This window comes from Epinephelus fuscoguttatus, linkage group LG10 (assembly GCF_011397635.1).
Source record: "Epinephelus fuscoguttatus linkage group LG10, E.fuscoguttatus.final_Chr_v1".
Classification (NCBI taxonomy): Eukaryota; Metazoa; Chordata; class Actinopteri; order Perciformes; family Serranidae; genus Epinephelus; species Epinephelus fuscoguttatus.
This window is the reverse complement of record NC_064761.1, coordinates 16,652,327-16,673,768: the sequence shown is the minus strand read 5'-3', so window position 1 is coordinate 16,673,768 and position 21,442 is coordinate 16,652,327. Positions and strand designations below refer to the sequence as shown.

Below are 21,442 nucleotides of genomic sequence, written 5' to 3'. Positions count from 1 at the left end.
CATCGGTTCTCTTACTATACAACAATACACGGACAGCAAAACAAACCATAGCAGCCTGAAAAACAAGTAGTTTTAAGTTGTAACGGTGTTGTAATATGCAAACTATCTGACTGAGGAAGGACACACAAATGAGAAAAGAAAGAATGAGGCCTTTTTAAAAGTTCCCAACAACATATACCATTATTTTGGATGAATATGATCGAAAGATATGAAAGAAGTGGTCTTAATACTGATGAATTCTTTCGTTACCAAAGTAGTACCAAACAGTAACTGGTAGTCCACAGAAATAATCTCTGTTTTTGTGCCAAGGTCAGTAAGACAGTTTTGCCCCTCATAAATCTCTTTGCTGATGATGCTTAATTTTACCTTTAAAATGAAGACATCTGACTTTTCTTTTCAGTAAAATTAAAGATCAGTTTTGCTGCACATAAATCTCTTTGCAAAATCCCACAAGCTTCCAGCACATCAGATTAAGCTTTCATTTTACCTTTAAAATGAAAATATTTACTTTTCTCATCAGCAAAATATAAAATCTTACCTGATCAGCTGAAAGCCTTGTTGTCCCTCAGAAAGTTGTGAAAGAACACGTCATGTACGAGGAGTGGCGCCTCATCCACGAGCAGGTAAGCATTAACAATACTGCAGAACCTGAACCTATGTGCAGAGAGGCAAACCAGTCAGACTCTAACTATCTGAAAAGTGAGAATGGCAGCACATGATTTTCATGGGTGTTCTTTTTCTTACCTTGCATGTAATTATGTTTGACTCATTGATGGGACTTTTGCAGATCCTTGCTTGTAGAGTAATACACTCCTTTGGATGGTTTCATGTGTTTCACGGTAGAAAAACATTTTTAAGAAACACAAGTTGAACCAAACACCAACTTTAGTTTCAGTGTAGCCTGTTTGACATTAAGATATTTCGGGGATGACGTTCAACATATAAATATCACTGACTGAAGGCAGGTGTCCTCTGGTGATGTATGTGATGTTCCACCTGCATAAATATATATAAACTCCTGAAGAGCCAGCAGAGATTTTTTTTTAAAAAGTATCACTTCGGTTTTTGTTCGGTAGATGTTTTTAGTTCTACATTACATATGAAATCAGACTTTTATGCGTCATATCTTGAGTCTATATTTCTGTCTCATGGCAATCCAGAAAGACTTTTTTCACTATGAAAGAAATTTGTTGCACCTGGCAAGAATGTCCCATAAATAATATGGTTGTAAATGTAGTTCAACAACATAGCTTGCAAACAATGCAGCAGTGTAAAAATGTTGGCTCTTTTACAAGAAAATCTGATTTGAGGTGCATTTGCAGTTGCCAGAGTGCGACTTTTATGCAGTGAGCTTCCTATCATCTTGCAGCCATATTATGTTAGGGACTGTTCTTTACGAATCAGAGGAGGGGGGTGGCTGGGGTGTGACTTCATTTTTTTTTTGACCCTCCTCAAAGATGTTGTATCTCCAGCCTCCCTGAATGACTGGTGGAAAATGCACGACCCTCCATCCACTGTAAATGAGTCGTTAGATTTTTAAAACTTCCTACGCTTTGATGTTTTAAAGTTAAAAGTTAAAAGTTGAAGATGAAATCGTGGAGTTGAACAAAGCCTTGGTTGTTCCACTTTCCACATGCACACTAGTTAGTTCGCGCAAATGTTTTTTTCCCCCCCAAATTTTAAATTAGATGTAGAATAAAGTGATTTGAAAATCCAACAATATTTTTTGTTTTTACAGTTTCTGGCAGTGACATGATTTTGGTGATTTTTAAAGAAAGCATTTCTTCTTTTTTGTAATCACAAAAATAATACAAAAGCATTTAACTTTATACACCCTTCTGCTAAGCTTAAAAAAACACAATTCCCTCCTTAGTGCTTTAAAAAATTATTGGACATGCCTCCCCCCTTTTTTCACCACCCCCTTCCCCCCTAATAAACGGACACTCCGTTAGTACAAAAATGTAATCAGTGACTGCAGTAGCGAGTTTTGGCTCCCAGGAGGGCATTTTATCGTGTGTTTTTAACAACTGGGCCACGAGGGGGGGCGAGAGTGCATGGAGACGTTTAAACTCACCTGTAAGAAAACATGAATGCTTTTAGTTATGTTTAGAACAAGAGATAATGGTGCTGCATGACATGATTTTGCCAAGCAGTAGCTACATGCCCCTGGATCAACATCCCACAGTGCATTCCTGGACCAACACTGCTATAAACCAATCACAGCCCTCTGACATCATCAGTGTGCTGCTCTTTCAAAAATCCTTTGTGCTTCTTCAGAGCTAAGCTAGTTTAAAAAAAAAATCAAAATCCTCAATAACGGTGAACAAAAACCTTGTAAGCTACTGCAGGGTTAGCAAGTTAGCTTGCTAAGTAGGTAGGCTATGCTAACAAGTAGCTTGCCAATAGGTAGAAAATTGTTAAGTAACACAAAATGAGGAAAATAGCATTTTTCAGTTGCAAATTCCTGCAATTAAAACAGTTTCCCTTTTTGCTCTCCATATTGATCCTGGATAGATTTGGTAAGGTTTATCCAGGACCATCATCATCATAATGCCAATTCTGGATAATTTATTTATGTCGACATCAACGTAACAGTGATGGTCCTGGATCAACACGAGCACTGAAATCGTGCAAAAAAAAAAGAAAAAAGGAAAAAAAAGTTTAGACTAGGTTATTAAAAAGTAGGGAAAAATGTGTCGTTCTCAGGTCTTTGCAACTGCAAAATTACATCATCCTTACTTTGACTGTTAATGACCAATATCTTGATCTACTGGCAAACTTAGTGAGCAAGCTAGCTCACTAGCCCTGCAGTAGCTTACATGGTTTTTGTTCAACATCACTTAGGATTTTCTTCAATTGTAATAACTTGATGGCAATGTTGGTCCTGGAATGCGATGTGTGATGTTAATGCAGAAGCATGTCCTGAATGGCAAAAATCATGTCGTTCTTCAGCCTCTTGTGGCCAAAAATCGGTATTACAACAACAAACACCCTTGAAACACAAATGATCCTGAAAGATGTTTTTTACCTGCCAAAACATTTTCACAAAACCTATTTTTCCCCGTTTTTAGGTCATAAACACATGAGAGAAAACATTTTGCAACAGAAATGGTATGGATCACCAGAATTTTTTTCTTCACTTGCCTCACAGGGCTGCTATAGGAATGACTTGAAGCCTAAGTGTGTAAAAATAGTGAGTAACAGTGACTTCAGCGGTCAAATTCTAGATTGCAGCGCTCACTCACGCTCACTTGCTCACCCCTCCCTTTGGGTAAGTGATGGTGGCCTCGTAGGACAAAAAGCCTTGCGCAGACAGAGATGGCATCATCCGAGAGTTTTTCAAGTTTTTCAGGAGTAGGCCTATCTAGCCATAAGGTGAATATTTATTTAGGAATCTAAACCATGTTACGATATTGTAGCGACCCTGCAGTAAATGTTCTGTTATAATGTCAATGTTCTGTGAGTTAATGGCATGTTTGGGATTGAATGAGTATAGGTAGGGGGATGGGGGGCGAGTGTGACGGGGATGAGAACTGTGTGAGTGCGTGTGCTGGTGTGTGTATGAGCGAGCTGGAGGAGAGAGCAGGAGTGCACAGTTGGAGTTACAGCTAAGTTCTTGTTTGTTGGTTGTTTTGGCGTAGTTACAGCCAACAGTAACCTGTACTGTTCAGTAATAAATGGTGGTTTGCCGAATAACTGCGTCATCCTTTCCACACGTCCTGGCGGACGCTGCAATATGTTAGAGCTTACCAGTGAGATTATCTGTGAGATATAACGTAATGTTAGGAGTGTTTTATTTCTAATTGTTTTGGTAACATGAGCAAACATTAGCACAGTAATGCTAAAATAACACGTTTATGTGATAATCACGGCACAGTGCGGCAAATATAGGTTTGTACGATTATAATATATGCGTCTCCAGAGTGTTCTTCCACAGGAGTTCTTTCCACATGGAATAAGCAACGCCGATATTCACTCGCGTTTTGTCCCGTCCTCGATATGTGATCTTTTCTTTTAGTTGGTGGCGTGGTGTCCTCGGGGCAAAACATGTGTGTGGTCCTCCATTTAAAGTGCGACAGAATCATAGAAGTACAAAGCAGGTTCACGCAGAAGCGGCCCGGATTGAGCTTCACCTTAACCGTCTCCAGTGACGGCAAGTTCTAGGTAAACACGAAAGGCGAAGTGCGTGTATCTCTTTCGGCCACTGTATTTAAATATGGCGACGCAAGAAGACAGCCTCCAGCAGACCGCGCCCTGCCTGTGTATATAAAGAGAAATCATTCTAAGCCTATGAGAAAGCTTCCATTTGTATGTGAATTGCATTACACTTAGCAAATACATATTTATGAAAGCAATAGTTGATATTTGCTAATAAACAACCAAGTAAATTACACATTGTAACTTTGTAAAAAAACAACACACTTCTCACAGAAACATAAAGAATAGGACTTTAATTGCCATTTTTCTTATTTCAGTGCACAAGTGAAAAAGTTAAAACAATTTGGAACAGTAGCTCAGAAAATATCACTTATGACAATATAAAATATACAGTAACTAAGGCCACAGGTTAAAGGTGGGTGGACTTCTTCAACACCCAAATGAAGTGAGCACACAAATTGCAGAACATTTTTGTGAATGAAACTTGCCCACAAACAGACTGCAGCAGTGACAGGAAGCTTTAAATGGTACTTTTAGGGGTGTGAATTACGGAAAACAGTGTAATTTCACAAACAAGCACATCCTCATGAATGAGTGACATTTATCAGACTGAAACTAGCAAATTACGAGACGTTTTTGCAATTCCACAGAAAAAGTTAGCAAGGTGCAGGATAGGAATACAAAAATTAGGATTTCTCTCTTTCTTTCTTTTTTACAGGGAAACTTGAGACCAAAACTAAAATCGTTTGACCTGATACACACTAAAAATTAAGTCTTGATAAAGTAATTCTATATCTGGAACTGTATTATCAAGCATCACTGTAATTAAACTACAGTGGTTGAAAATGCCCTAACAAAACTACGGACAGGTCCCTTGCAGAACTGAATCAGTTTTTCCACTATCGTGTTCTGATACTGGCTCATTGTGTTTTTATCTGAGCCAACTACAGCTCATCACCTTAGAGAAACTTTTAGAAACTGTAAGTATATAATGTATTGATTGTACTGTAAATTTCTCTAAATGTACATGAAAAAGCTGCTGGCTGTGCTTATTAAAGGATAGTTCAGAATTTTTGAAGTGGCGTTGTATGACGCACTTATCCATAGTCACTATATTACATTCAGTAGATGTCTGTCGGCACACCCCCACTTTGGAGAAGTATATGCAATATTGGAAAGCCATTCACAGCTTCAAATTCCCACTTATGCTCTTGTCAAAGCCACCAGACTCCAATGACAAAATCAGTCATTTTTGCTCGATGAACACAGGAGCTGCTGGTCTACCACTGCCTCAATCAGCTAGTTCATTTGTGTTGTCATGTGACTTTGGTGAAATCAGAACTAACCCTTTAAACACCAAAGTCACACAATAACCCAAACAAAATAGCTGACCGAGGCAGTGGTGGACCAGCAGCTCCTCTTAGCAATGTTAAATTAGCCTTCTGTTTTTCTCAATGGAGTCTGGCTTTGAAGAGAGTGATGTAAGGGCTTCAGTTTCCCGTAGGAAATCGCATTCTGACAGTAGGGCAAAGCAGTGAAAATATTCTATTCTTACATAGCGTACACTTAAACTGATTCATGCTTATGTTTTTAAGTGGGACTTTTTTTAGGCAGCTAAAATACGTACCTCATACAACATTTCAAAAATTCTGAACTATCCCTTTAAGACCACACATCTGTCATTCAGAATATGTATGTATGAATATATCTTCTCTAACTTGACCATTTTAGCACTGAAATCTTGTTTAGTAGTAGTTCTGTATTGGTGTAACATGTCAAAGCGTTTTATATTTCCAAAGACAAGGATTGCAGATGACTGATATCCTCATTTGCTAATGGCATTTTTTTTGGCAGCCATTTGTGGTTACAGAGGGCCCTCTGTTGGGCTTTTGGATAAACTGCAGTGGGATGTTGCTGAATAGGAACGCTGTTCCTATTCGAATACAACTTAATTATTTCTTTAACTGTAGACCACACTCCCAAGATTACTTGTGGAGAAATAGAGATGTGAAAGAACTACATGTGCCTCATTAATCCTTGACTGGGTGTCCTTGTTAGCTGCAAAAAACTGAGAACCAAATTTAAGGGACTTCACCAAGAACTGTTACAATTATTGTCATAATTATTAAGAAACTGAAACTTGTTCAGCACACTCTGATGCCAGGGGGACACAATTCAAAGTTATAACATATTTGGTTTTGAATGATTATCATTCACTTAACAGCAGTAAGATCTGAGCTCAATCATACTTTCCTCACAAGACACAACCAACCAATGAGAAGCCACAGAGCTCAGTATGGCTGCACGTGGACTTCTGATTGAGTCACCACACAATCTTGGGCTGGGACTCCTTGGTACACATAACCACCTTGCGGTTGGTATGCAGGAGCCATCATGACTGCAGGAGGCTGCATTTGTACAATGGTTTGATTCTGCATATTGATGACATTGGGAGTTTGTCTGCGATGTTTTAACTCTCGATGCATCTGACACCAGGCGCACCACTCACAGCAGCTGGTAGCTATGATGTCCTTACACAGAGAACCCTGCAGAGAACCAAAGAAAACATACACATGTAAAGTTGTACATTCAACATTGCTTCACTTTTATTAAACTTGTCATGTGAAATCAAGTAGCAGCTTCACATGCATCATACCTTGATGCCGTATCTGTTTCGCATGGCAACCCTTAGAGAGAGGACTGCAGGAGAAGGCAGGCATGGATATTTCAAACAGCACATGTCAAACAACGGGAGACAACGGTTCTCTCCAAATCTTTCTGACACCGTGGAGGCAAGACAAGAGGCGCACCAGAAACCATAGCAACCTAAAAAACACAAAGATACACCAACAAAGTGGGAGAAAATCTTAAGTGACTTGATAAAGAAGGCCTTACAGATGACACATAAGAAGGACTTTGATCTGAAAAAGCTAATTTGTCAAACTTGTGGTATTGATTCTTACAAGAACTTGCATCCTCAAAGCAGTCGAAGAGACCAGTGTTCCACTCTATCAAAGGTCTTGTTTCCATTGGATGTTAGACTTCAGCCACAGGCAGCCGACAATGAACCTGTTAACACAGAAATCAGAACACAGCAAAAAGTCAGAAAGTCAAGGTAGGAAGCTCATATCTTGGAGCGTCAGCTTAAATTGTGGGTCTTAATTGTTTAGCTCCACCTCAGCAGGAGCACGTGTCTGAAAATACTGTGATGTGATTGGACACTGGGACTTACTGCCTGAGCTGGCAAGCTGTGTGTGAATTGCAGTGCCTCCAGTAGAGGGAGACAGAGTGCCCTGTCCATTGGTGTTTGGTGGTCAAGCAACAGTTTCTGTGTTGATTTCATACCCAGGATGTGATCAGATAATATATAAAACATATTCTACTACTAACATATTCTTTGCTACGGAAGACGAGAACGGCCATGTATTATACTTTTTTTTGTGCACTGTTATCTCGAGATAACGACTTAATTAATTTGTTATCTCGAGATAACAAAGATTGTTTTCTCGTGATAATTGTCAAGTCTGATGATTGCACGCTGGTTAATGTGATCGTCCTGATTTCAGCCTACAAGAGCTGCCACTGGTGTCCCAGGGAGGTGAAAATGGCAGATCACATTATTGATCAACGCATCAGGATGTAGGCTACTTCAGTCAACGTCTAACACAGGTAGAAATTGCATTGTGTCTTTCTGTTAGAGACGGCATTCAGATTAGTCCTCGTCATTTAAGGAGAAGACTAGCGCGGTTACAACTTCACGGGCGACGGTTAGGTGATCCTGCTCATCGACGGGAAATCACATCATCTGCTATATGTGACGTACATGCCCTTCTTTGGATAACACGGCATTCCCCTCACATAAAGCCTATTGACAGCGTAATGCGGTCTGGCTGCAGATGTATTAAGCATGAATCCATTCTTGCAGCACGTCTACAGAAAGTATTTGTTAGAGATAAACCATCCATATGTCTGTCATCTCACCTGTTTGGCCTGTCTTGACCAGCGAATTCATCAGCTTGTAACAATTCGCCAACAACAGAAACTGAGGCTTATGTCACAACGCTACTTTTACAGGTCACGGGAGGCACAGGTTCACAGTGCCAAGCTGAAGCCCCTGATTTTACATGACCCCAAAAAACTTAACTCTTTTTGCTTTCAAAATGCAGCAATAAATTGTATAAAAACGAAAACGAGTATAGTCATTTGATTGTTTTTACATCTTCAGCACCAAGGACAGCGCTCAAACTACAGTTTCTTGTCTGCTTTTGTCATGTGGTGAATTCTACTGTTGGCCTGCTTATGGAAAAAATGTAATAAAATTTGCATTTGTTAGAACTTCTTAATGTTTTATTTGTGTGTAGCTTATGGCAGCCAGTCAGTAGCCTAGTGAGCGATGTGCGATGCGCTATACAGCAGGAAAAAAATACCATGATGTCACTCATTCATTCATCCAGTTGGGAACCCCCCACCTTAAAACGGCCAGACAGAGCTTAATGAGCTTCTCCACCTCCGACAGCATAGAGCGTGTTTGGGGCTGCAAGGTTTGCAGGATGGACACAACATCCTGGATGGTGCTAACTTCTCGTCCCCTACACACATCCCTCAGTATGTCCAGCTCAAGGCTTAGCCGCTCTCGTGGAAAGGGGGTCAGTTTCGGGGAACCCACATCCACTCGTTTCCCCTGAGCCGCCTCGAGAACTGCCTGCTCTCGCCCTGCAGCTACGCGGAGTCCCTCCTAATCAAAACGCCGCTCCACCTCTGAGCGCAGCAGGTCCTGCAGCCTGACTACATACAGTAGGCTAGCCTATGCCAGATGCCAAGGCTACTGGATGCAGTCAGGCAGGCTGCATATCACATTCAAAAGCATAGATCTATGTATTAATGATATGAAAGAGATAAATGTAAGTCAGACAAACTGAGTTTAAATTCAGATTCTTTATTTTTTTAAAGTGTAATGCAGTGGGAGGCTGATGGTTCCGACGTCACGATGTGTTATCCAAATAAGGGCATGTACGTCACATATAGCAGATGATGTGATTTCCCGTCGATGAACAGGATCACTTAACCGTCGCCCGTGAAGTTGTAACCGCGCTAGTCTTCTAGACTAATCGAGGACTAATCTGAATGCCGTCTCTAACAGAAAGACACAATGCAATTTCTACCTGTGTTAGACGTTGACTGAAGTAGCCTACATCCTGATGTGTTGATCAATAATGTGATCTGCCATTTTCACCTCCCTGGGACACCATGTGGCAGCTCTTGTAGGCTGAAATCAGGACGATCACATTAACCTGCGCGCAATCATCAGACTTGACAATTATCTCGTGATAACAATCTTTGTTGTCTCGAGATAACGAATGAATTAATTCGTTATCACGAGATAACAGTGCACAAAAAAAGACTAATACATGGCCGTTCTCGTCTTCCGTAGTTTGCAGACTGATTTGGCAAGATACAACTAAATAAAAGCCTGGAACATTGGATATAAAATTCAAACAGTCCCAAACTGATATCATATGCAAAAAAGCATATACAACCTAAAACAGACTATGCTTCTAAATGATAGCAAATGGCAACCTAATTGAAAACAATTGTTAAGGTACAAGCACAAGTACAATACTGAGTATTCTATTACATTTTCTAAATAATAGTAACTTTAGAATGAATGTAAAATATATTAATGTCACTGTAAACTCCATAAACTGCGGCATTTACCTGAATGGAGTGCTCCAAATTGTTGTTTGCCACTGCAGATAGAATACAATACAAAACAATCGCTAATTTTCTGCAAAATATTACAGTGTCTCTACTAAAACGACTGAAATCCGTCAAAAGCTGTTATTTTGATAAATACCACAAAGTATGCTGCTAAATTACATTATAAAAAAACAACTAGTGGAGACCATCGTCTGGTGGAATCACTCCAGCCACGACACAGCGTTCTGTGGGCCAGGGGTATGAAGTGGGGGAAGGGTCCCTACCTCCTACAAATCTACTTCCTGCCCCCATGCTCAAACCACATCAATCTTCAAACTACACCTTCATTTTGATCTCACCAACACACTCACAAAGTTTGTGACTGCATCTTGCTCAGTTGTGACACTGTTGCGTTGACAAATTTTGTCCACAGACAGACAGACGTATAAAAAAAGCACTTGGCAAAATACTTTAAACTACATCTGTGGTAGTTCCCAAAGATAAGATGAAGTCTCCAGGTGCGAGCCTAATACTAAGTATTCTGCTATATTTTTTCAATTATAGTGACTTTAGAATGGATGTAAAATATATTAATGTCACTGTTAAGCCCATAAAATTTACCATTTACATTAAGTGATAGGAATTATAACACAGTGCATGACATGACAAACAAAATGAAGTAATACTCCAGATTTGAAGATGCTGTTTGCCACTGCAGACATTTCCTACAAATTATTACAGTGTCAATAGAACAAAAAACAAAACGTAACCAAAAAAAACCTGACATTTGTTACCTTTTTTTTTTTTTTTAATTTCAGTACACTCACGATAAGAATAACTTCATTACCCTAGGAAGACCTGTTTTTGTGGTGAGGTTAGTATCGTCAAAAATTGCTATGGCTTGAAATAGAAGTGGCATCTTGTGTGTGTCAGACAGCTTAACTCAAAAGATGTGTAAAGAAGTAAATTTAAACATACATGGTTAAAGTGTCCCAAAAAGGAAACTTTCCCCTTTTGATTGTGTTTAATCAAAGTACAGTTATCATCAAAGCATAATAATTGTTATTTTACTGGTCAGGTAAAGAAGAGAAATAAAAAAAACAGAATTACCTTTGTTGAGAGATCCAGCTGCATGAAATGGTCAAGGCTCACTGCTTTATGAAGCCTCACTGACAAAAAACCTTGGGAACCTCTGTTCAGCGGTCTGCTGTGGTGACTAGTACTGACTCGAACCAACCTTTGTATTAGCAGCTGCAGCTCTAACCTGACCACAGCATCCTGTCTCACCCTTCGCAGCACCAGTGTTAAGGATGTGAAACCACTGTTTTTCACAGCTTTAGTGTATCACAACATCCTGTGTTAGGCTACTTTCCACTGAAGAACACCCACATATTTACAGGTAAATGAAAGTGATGCCATTATTGCTATTATTATTATTATTATTATTATTTACAATCGATATTACTAATTATCTGATGTGCATAGATAACATTTTAAGCTCCACAATAATCCCGTTTTAATGTGTTATGTATATGTATATAGGGCGGCATGGTGGTGCACTGGTTAGCACTGACGCCTCACAGCAAGGGGGTTCCTGGTTCGATCCCAGTAAGGAACCCTATTGTGCAGAGTTTGCACGTTCTCCCCATGTCAGTGTGGGTTGTCTTCAGGCATTCCAGCTTCCTCCGACTGTCCAAAGACATGCAGGTTAATTGGTAACTCTAAATTGTCCGTAGGTGTGAATAGTTGTTTGTCTCTATATGTCAGCCCTGTGATTGTCTGGCGACCTGTCCAGGGTCAGGGTGTACCCTCTCGCCCAGTGTCGGCTAGGATAGACTCCAGCACCCCTGCGACCCTCAAGAGGATAAGCAGTTACGAAAATGGATGGATGGATCTGTATATACATGTGTTACACAATTCATTGTTCTTTAATTCAAAATATGCAAGTTGTCCTTTTCCTTAAAAAGAAAAATGGCTTTATTTTGAAGGAGCACTGAGTAGTAAGTAACAAAAGATTTACTGAAATCAAGCCTACTCAAGTTTAGTACCACCACAAAGAGGCCTCCAAATATTATCAGGGTGGCCATGGTCCCTGTGGCCACCTCTTTGTTGCACCACTTCGACCAACATCAAAGCCTGTTGACCTATATGCTCAGTGCATGGCAGTTATGGTTTCATGTTTAACATACCAGTAGATAGGCTGAGCCTCTAACTGATGTTTTGCACGTGCCTTATGTTTGACCATATATGGAGTTTTTGCTGTGCTCCAAGAGAGACACAGAAGGGTGCAAGGCTCTTTGTTTTTGGTTTTGCTTGTTTCACTGATTTTGTTAGAGGTAACGAGGGAGAATGTTTTTGTTGAATACCAGCAAGCCAGTTGATAGAGCATAATTAGAAGCTCTTTTCTTTTACATAGAATTTTAATGTCCATATTATAAGATTGTTAAGCTATAAATAAAAACTGATTATTTACTCTGCAACCAAATTTAAGTTGGTGTTAGTGTCTTCACTGAAAGCTGCCTGTGACAGCCTCACTACTACAGGTAAGAAACTCCTTGGGATGAGCTGATCATTTTCAGTGCAGCTTTTAAATGCTTAATTGCTGAGTTAATACTGAATTGTCAATATGCTACATTGAATACTGTTAGTTTAACAGAGTGATGCTAAATTGAACACTTAAAGAGCTGAGCAAATTGGATTTATCTATCTTGAATTGAATGTGAGATTTTTTTTGTACTGACCTAATAGTATAAAGATAATAAGAGGCTGGATGCTAACTCGTTAAACCAGGTGAGGCTCTTGAACATAGTCTTCCTCTGACGTACCACCAGACTCCCCTAAAACCTGCACAGCACAGACACTCTTTTATCCGGCCGTGCTGCTGTACTGTCACGGGATACTGTGATCTGAAAGAAGTGATACGACCAAGCTGGTTAACGGTCAGTCTTAAGTTTCTTTAAGCAGGCTTTAACTTAATGTTAAACTGTGTGTATAGAATACAGAAACCCATCTGATACCTGGGTCATTGATCATTCACCATCACCAAGAAAGACGTCTGTGTCTGGAAGAGGTATTGGCTAGGAACCTTGACACCTTTGTTATATTTATTTTCTTAATCTAGAGAATCTTAGAAGTCTTGTGCTTTGGCGTAGATGGGACAGCAAAAAAGTCAAGTTATTCAAGATTTTGTTTTAGAGTACACCTGAAGGTCAACCAAGGTTTGATTGCTTAAAGCTGCTATGTGAGAAACTTTTGACTTTGGCTCTCTCCAGTGATAGCATCAATAACGACACAGCACACTGCAGGTATGAACAAAGCAAAGCATGCTGCTGTGATTCATATTCTGCTGCTGTAAGTTGTCTTCACACCATTTACACTTGCTTCTGTAGCGGATAATTTTATTCATTTATCCACCATCTGTACATTTATTTTCATTTCAGTTGTCATTTTATTTTACTTATTACTAATAAGATTGTGGAGCAAACTCCACTCCCAGGAAGCAGTGATGAACTGGCAGGACAGAGGTGGCTACAGGGTGTTTCCCAGTATTTAACTCCTGATGACAAGAACTAGCTTCTGACATTTGATGCGTTAAAAACACAAAACTGTTCTCCTGTGATGCTGCAGTAACATGAGGCTCACATGTGTGAATATCTTGGCACCTCTTACTATAACTAATGAGAGAGTGATACCAGTTTTGTGCAAAGCAATGTGTTACTCACTTACTTACTACTACTACTACTACTACTACTAGGAGGAGGCTGCATGTTGACAATGACAGCTGGTTGTTTCATCTTGCGATGCATCTGACACCAGGAGCACCACATACAGAAACAGGAAGTTGCGACGTCTTTACAGATAGAACCCTGTGGAGAACAAAGATATTCGTTATGCTGTTTTTACTGTGTTTCTCAGTTATTATTTAATGTCTTACATCAATCATATGTTTAGTTTTAATATGACATGATGTCTTCCTGAACCTCAAGACTGTCTGTTATTCAAAGTGTGTCCTGTAATTTGACTATATGAGGTATATAAATATATATCTTTTTTCTGTATAAGTACATTAGATAATAAGTGTACAGCAGTTTTACACGTCTTACCTGGATACCATACACAGAGGGAGTCCACAGGTTGCTGTTATGGCGGGGCTGAGTATGCCACATAATGGGAGACATCGGTTCTCTCACTATACAACAATACATGGGCAGCAAAACAAACCATAGCAGCCTGAAAAACAAGTAGTTTTAAGTTGTAACGGTGTTGTAATATGCAAACTATCTGACTGAGGAAGGACACACAAATGAGAAAAGAAAGAATGAGGCCTTTTTACAAGTTCCCCACAACATATACCATTATTTTGGATGAATATGATCGAAAGATATGGAAGAAGTGGTCTTAATACTGATGAATCCTTTCGTTACCAAAGTAGTACCAAACAGTAACTGGTAGTCCACAGAAATAACCTCTGTTTTTGTGCCAAGGTCAGTAAGACAGTTTTGCCCCTCATAAATCTCTTTGCTGATGATGCTTAATTTTACCTTTAAAATGAAGACATCTGACTTTTCTTTTCGGTAAAATTAAAGATCAGTTTTGCTGCACATAAATCTCTTTGCAAAATCCCGCAAGCTTCCAACACATCAGATTAAGCTTTCATTTTACCTTTAAAATGAAAATATTTACTTTTCTCATCAGCAAAATATAAAATCTTACCTGATCAGCTGAAAGCCTTTTTATCCCTCAGAAAGTTGTGAAAGAACACGTCATGTACGAGGAGTGGCGCCTCATCCACACGAGCAGGTAAGCATTAACAATGCTGCAGAACCTGAACCTATGTGCAGAGAGGCAAACCAGTCAGACTCTAACTATCTGAAAAGTGAGAATGGCAGCACATGATTTTCATGGGTGTTCTTTTTCTTACCTTGCATGTAATTATGTTTGACTCATTGATGGGACTTTTGCAGATCCTTGCTTGTAGAGTAATACACTCCTTTGGATGGTTTCATGTGTTTTATGGTAGGAAAACATTTTTAAGAAACATAAGTTGAACCAAACACCAACTTTAGTTTCAGTGTAGCCTGTTTGACATTAAGATATTTCGGGGATGACGTTCAACATGTAAATATCACTGACTGAAGGCAGGTGTCCTCTGGTGATGTATGTGGTGTTCCACCTGCATAAATATATATAAACTCCTGAAGAGCCAGCAGAGATTTTTTTTAAAAGTATCACTTCGGTTTTTGTTCGGTAGATGTTTTTAGTTCTACATTACATATGAAATCAGACTTTTATAGGCGTCATATCTTGAGTCTATATTTCTGTCTCATGGCGATCCAGAAAGACAAGGCTACAGGAGGTGCAAATAGGTGAAGAATTAGGCTTTTTTCACTATGAAAGAAATTTGTTGCACCTGGCAAGAATGTCCCATAAATAATATGTTTGTAAATGTAGTTCAACAACATAGCTTGCAAACAATGCAGCAGTGTAAAATGTTGGCTCTTTTACAAGAAAATCTGATTTGAGGTGAATTTGCAGTTGCCAGAGTGCGACTTTTATGCAGTGAGCTTCCTATCATCTTGCAGCCATGTTATGTTAGGGACTGTTCTTTACTTATCAGAGGAGGGGGGTGGCTGGGGTGTGGCTTCATTTCTTTTTTGACCCTCCTCAAAGATGTTTTATCTCCAGCCTCCCTGAATGACTGGTGGAAAATGCACAATCCTCCATCCACTGTAAATGAGTCGTTAGATTTTTAAAACTTCCTACACTTTGATGTTTTAAAGTTAAAAGTTAAAAGTTGAAGATGAAATCGTGGAGTTGAACAAAGCCTTGGTTGTTCCACTTTCCACATGCACGCTAGTTAGTTCGCGCAAATGTTTTTTTCCCCCCAAAATTTTAAATTAGATGTAGAATAAAGTGATTTGAAAATCCAAGAATAATTTTTGTTTTTACAGTTTCTGGCAGTGACATGATTTTGGTGATTTTTAAAGAAAGCATTTTTTCTTTCCTTAGTAATCACAAAAATAATACAAAAGCATTTAACTTTGTACACCCTTCTGCTAAGCTTAAAAAAACACAAGTCCCTCCTTAGTGCTTTAAAAAAATTATTTGACATGCCTCCCCTTTTTTCACCACCCCCTTTCCCCCTAATAAGTAACGGACACTCCCTTAGTACAAAATGTAATCGAGTGACTGTGAGCACACGTTTTGTCTCCCAAGAGGGCACTTTAGCATGCGTTTTGGCTCCCAGGAAGGCATTTTGGCTGCCAAGAGGGCACTTTAGCACGTGTTTTTCAACAATTGGGCCACGAGGGGGGGTTACTGCCTGCTTCACTCCGTATGGCAGCCGCACTCCCCGATAGCAGTGGCCCCCCACCAGGAAAACGTCCCATGCCACACTGCAGAAACTGCTCAGGAATGGCCCGTGGAATGCGACAAAAAGCTAAAGGCATCGACCTGGCCTCCAAATCTGATTGAGCATCCATTGGACGTGCTGGTACCCCAGAGGTATCCCTGATCCATGGTGGGCACTCCCTGGAGTGGACATGTCTCTGACATGTCAAAGAATGGACACAAGACCTCTTGAAGGTGTCCTGTGGTGTCTGGCACCGGGGAGCTGACCTGTCAGTTGTGAGGTGGGGTACCAGCCTGTCCCAAGATGCTCAGTCAGACGAGTGTGTGGAGGATTTGTAGGTCAGGTCGACACCTTGAGCTTTTTGTCACGTTCCTCAGACCATACCTGAGCAGTTTTTGTGGAGTGGCATTGTTATAAAAATTATGATCACGCTGTGTACCGGTCAGTACAATACTGTTTCTGTTTTGTACTTAAACACCACAACGTCAGCAGATTCATCAGCTCTGTATCTGTAAGAGAGGACAGGGAGGCTCGGATCGGAGACAAGTCAAGGACATGCCAGTTTGGATGGCCAGACAGGCAGGGTATTGTTCCGACAGAGGGACCGAAGATGATTGTGACGTTATCTACAAGTGTGTACTTGATAGAAACATCCGAGCTTACCCGTCCACTTGTGCTGTATATTAGCTGATAGCAAATGCTCCTACAAGGAGCCTTCTTCTCTGTAACCTCACCTTGTGTGTTGCACTGTGAAACGCTCCTTCTTGTACAAGAAAATAAAACTTTGTTAAACTTTGATACTTCGGCTCCAATCTCTGTTGCTTTAAGTGTCATTACAAATAAATTCTTTTGACAGGCATGGTGCATTTTTCTGCTGGGGGGGCACTGCCATGAGGCAGTGCTGTTGCCGTGAGGGGGGGTTACTTATTCCACAGCAGTGTTTGGGTGGGTGGAGGGCTTCAAGTGGCATCCACATGAATGCCATGACCAAAGGTCTCCCAGCAGAACATTGCACTGTAACAATATGATCAATGTTACTCACTTCACCCACCACTGGGTTTTAATATTTTGGCTGATCGGTGTTTAGAGTGCATGGAGACGTTTAAACTCACCTGTAAGAAAACATGAATGCTTTTAGTTATGTTTAGAACAAGAGATAATGGAGCTGCATGACATGATTTTGCCAAGCAGTAGCTACATGCCCCTGGATCAACATTCCACAGTGCATTCCTGGACCAACACTGCAATCAACCAATCACAGCCCTCTGACATCATCATGCTGCTCTTTCAAAAATCCTTTGTGCTTCTTCAGAGCTAAGCTAGTTTAAAAAAAATCAAAATTAGTAAAATTAAACAAAATCCTCAATAACGGTGAACAAAAACCTTGTAAGCTACTGCAGGGTTAGCAAGTTAGCTTGCTACGTAGGTAGGCTATGCTAACAAGCAGCTTGCCAATAGGTAGAAAATTGTTAAGTAACACAAAATGAGGAAAATAGCATTTTTCAGTTGCAAATTCCTGCAATTAAAACATTTTCCCTTTTTGCTCTCCATACTGATCCTGGATAGATTTGGTAAGGTTTATCCAGGACCATCATCATCATAATGCCGATTCTGGATAATTTATTAATGTCGACATCAACGTAACAGTTATGGTCCTGGATCAACACGAGTACTGGAATCGTGCAAAAAAAAAAAAAGTTTAGACTAGGTTATTAAAAAGTAGGGAAAAATGTGTCATTCTCAGGTCTTTGCAACTGCAAAATTACATCATCCTTACTTTGACTGTTAATGACCAATATCTTGATCTACTGGCAAACTTCCTTGTTAGCATAGCCTACCTAGTGAGCAAGCTAGCTCACTAGCCCTGCAGTAGCTTACATGGTTTTTGTTCAACTTCACCGAGGATTTTGTTCAATTGTAATAACTTGATGGCAATGTTGGTCCTGGAATGTGATGTGTGATGTTAATGCAGAAGCATGTCCTGAATGGCAAAAATCATGTCGTTCTTCAGCCTCTTGTGGCCAAAAATCAGTATTACAACAACAAACACCCTTGAAACACAAATGATCCTGACAGATGTGTTCTACCTGCCAAAACATTTTCTCAAAACCTGTTTTCCCCCGTTTTTAGGTCATAAACACATGAGAGAAAACATTTTGCAACAGAAATGGTATGGATCACCAGAATTTTCTTCTTCACTTGCCTCACAGGGCTGCTATAGGAATGACTTAAGACCCTCAAGCGTAAATTAAAAAACAAACAAACCAAAAAAAACACACTTCTCACAGAAACATAAAGAATAGGACTTTAATTGTCATTTTTCTTATTTCAGTGCACAAGTGAAAAAGTTAAAACAATTTGGAACAGTAGCTCAGAAAATATCACTTATGACAATATAAAATATACAGTAACTAAGGCCACAGGTTAAAGGTGGGTGGACTTCTTCAACACCCAAATGAAGTGAGCACACAAATCTCTGCAGAACATTTTTGTGAATGAAACTTGCCCACAAACAGACTGCAGCAGTGACAGGAAGCTTTAAATGGTACTTTTAGGGGTGTGAATTACGGAAAACAGTGTAATTTCACAAACAAGCACATCCTCATGAATGAGTGACATTTATCAGACTGAAACTAGCAAATTACGAGACGTTTTTGCAATTCCACAGAAAAAGTTAGCAAGGTGCAGGATAGGAATACAAAAATTAGGATTTCTCTCTTTCTTTCTTTTTTACAGGGAAACTTGAGACCAAAACTAAAATCGTTTGACCTGATACTCTAAAAAAATTAAGTCTTGACAAAGTAATTCTTTATCTGGAACTGTATAATCAAGCATCACTGTAATTAAACTACAGTGGTTGAAAATGCCCTAACAAAGCTACGGACAGGTCCCTTGCAGAACTGAATCAGTTTTTCCAGCATCATGTTCTGTTACTGGCTCATTTTGTTTTTATCTATTTGTGTGCATGAGCCAATCAAATTTAGCTAGCTTTTAGAAACTGTAAGTATATAATGTATTGATTATACTGTAAATTTCTCTAAATGTACATGAAAAAGCTGCTGGCTGTGCTTATTAAAGGGATAGTTCAGAATTTTTGAAGTGGCGTTGTATGACGCACTTATCCATAGTCACTGTATTACATTCAGTAGATGTCTGTTGGCACACCCCACTTTGGAGAAGTGTACGCTATATTGGAAAGCCATTCACAGCTTCAAATTCCCACTTACGCTCTTGTCAAAGCCACCAGACTCCAATGACAAAATCAGTCATTTTAGCTCGATGAACACAGGAGCTGCTGGTCTACCACTGCCTCAATCAGCTAGTTCATTTGTGTTGTCGTGTGACTTTGGTGAAATCAGAACTAACCCTTTAAAACACCAAAGTCACACAATAACCCAAACAAAATAGCTGACCGAGGCAGTGGTAGACCAGCAGCTCCTCTTAGCAATGTTAAATTAGTCTTCTGTTTTTCTCAGTGGAGTCTGGCTTTGAAAAGAGTGATGTAAGGGCTTCAGTTTCCCGTAGGAAATCGCATTCTGACAGTAGGGCAAAGCAGTGAAAATATTCTATTCTTACATAGCGTATACTTAAACTGATTCATGCTTATGTTTTTAAGTGGGACTTTTTTTAGGCAGCTAAAATACATACCTCATACAACATTTCAAAAATTCTGAACTATCCCTTTAAGACCACACATCTGTCATTCAGAATATGTATGTATGAATATATCTTCTCTAACTTGACCATTTTAGCACAGAAATCTTGTTCAGTAGTAGTTCTGTATTGGTGTAACATGTCAAAGCGTTTTACATTTCCAAAGACAAGGATTGCAGATGACTGATATCCTCATTTGCTAATGACATTTTTTTGGCAGCCATTTGTGGTTACAGAGGGCCCTCTGTTGGGCTTTTGGATAAACTGCAGTGGGATGTTGCTGAATAGGAATGCTGTTCCTATTTTTTAACTGTAGACCACACTCCCAAGATTACTTGTGGAGAAATAGAGATGTAAAAGAACTACATGTGCCTCATTAATCCTTGACTGGGTGTCCTTGTTAGCTGCAAAAAAACTGAGAACCAAATTTAAGGGACTTCACCAAGAACTGGAACAATTATTGTCATAATTATTAAGAAACTGAAACTTGTTCAGCATACTCTGATGCCAGGGGGACACAATTCAAAGTTAAAACATATTTGGTTTTGAATGATTATCATTCACCTGACAGCAGTAAAATCTGAGCTCAATCATACTTTCTTCATAAGATACAACAGGCCAATGAGAAGCCACAGAGCTCAGTATGGCAGCACATGGACTTTTGATTGGGTCATCACACAAGCTTGGGCTGGGACTCCTTGGTGCACATAACCACCTTGGGGTTGGTATGCAGGAGCCATCATGACTGCAGGAGGCTGCATTTGTACAATGGCTTGATTCTGCATATTGATGACAGTGGGAGTTTGTCTGCGATGTTTTAACTCTCGATGCATCTGACACCAGGCGCACCACTCACAGCAGCTGGTAGCTATGATGTCCTTACACAGAGAACCCTGCAGAGAACCAAAGAAAACATACACATGTAAAGTTGTACATTCAACATTGCTTCACTTTTATTAAACTTGTCATGTGAAATCAAGTAGCAGCTTCACATGCATCATACCTTGATGCCGTATCTGTTTCGCATGGCAACCCTTAGAGAGAGGACTGCAGGAGAAGGCAGGCATGGATAATTCCAACAGCACATGTCACACAACGGGAGACAACGGTTCTCTCCAAATCTTTCTGACACCGTGCAGGCAAGACAAGGGGCGCACCAGAAACCATAGCAACCTAAAAAACACAAAGATACACCAACAAAGTGGGAGAAAATCTTAAGTGACTTGATAAAGAAGGCCTTACAGATGACACATAAGAAGGACTTTGATCTGAAAAAGCTAATTTGTCAAACTTGTGGTATTGATTCTTACAAGAACTTGCATCCTCAAAGCAGTCGAAGAGACCAGTGTTCCACTCTATCAAAGGTCTTGTTTCCATTGGATGTTAGACTTCAGCCACAGGCAGCCAACAATGAACCTGTTAACACAGAAATCAGAACACAGCAAAAAGTCAGAAAGTCAAGGTAGGAAGCTCATATCTTGGAGCATCAGCTTAAATTGTGGGTCTTAATTGTTTAGCTCCACCTCAGCAGGAGCACGTGTCTGAAAATACTGTGATGTGATTGGACACTGGGACTTACTG

At 39.8% G+C, this 21,442-nt stretch overlaps 2 protein-coding genes across 2 annotated transcripts in view; both read right to left on the bottom strand.

Moving 5' to 3' along the window:
* Window positions 1-21,442, bottom strand: part of LOC125895256 (cornifelin homolog A-like) — a 26,444-nt gene extending 5,002 nt beyond the window's left edge. Inside the window, exons 1-3 of the mRNA XM_049586929.1 lie at window positions 21,172-21,442; window positions 20,865-21,034; window positions 19,856-20,754 (exon numbers count right to left, since the gene is read on the bottom strand). Coding sequence (XP_049442886.1) covers window positions 20,500-20,754; window positions 20,865-21,034; window positions 21,172-21,238 — 492 coding nt within the window. The 5' untranslated portion in view covers window positions 21,239-21,442 and the 3' untranslated portion in view covers window positions 19,856-20,499. The remainder of the gene's footprint in view (window positions 1-19,855; window positions 20,755-20,864; window positions 21,035-21,171) is intronic.
* LOC125895255 (cornifelin homolog A-like) lies at window positions 4,437-11,122 on the bottom strand. The gene is made up of 4 exons (XM_049586928.1): window positions 10,966-11,122; window positions 7,122-7,227; window positions 6,815-6,984; window positions 4,437-6,704 (listed from the first exon to the last, which is right to left on the bottom strand). The coding sequence occupies exons 2-4, from the start codon at window positions 7,186-7,188 to the stop codon at window positions 6,450-6,452; spliced, it is 492 nt and encodes a 163-aa protein (XP_049442885.1). The 5' UTR covers window positions 7,189-7,227; window positions 10,966-11,122; the 3' UTR covers window positions 4,437-6,449.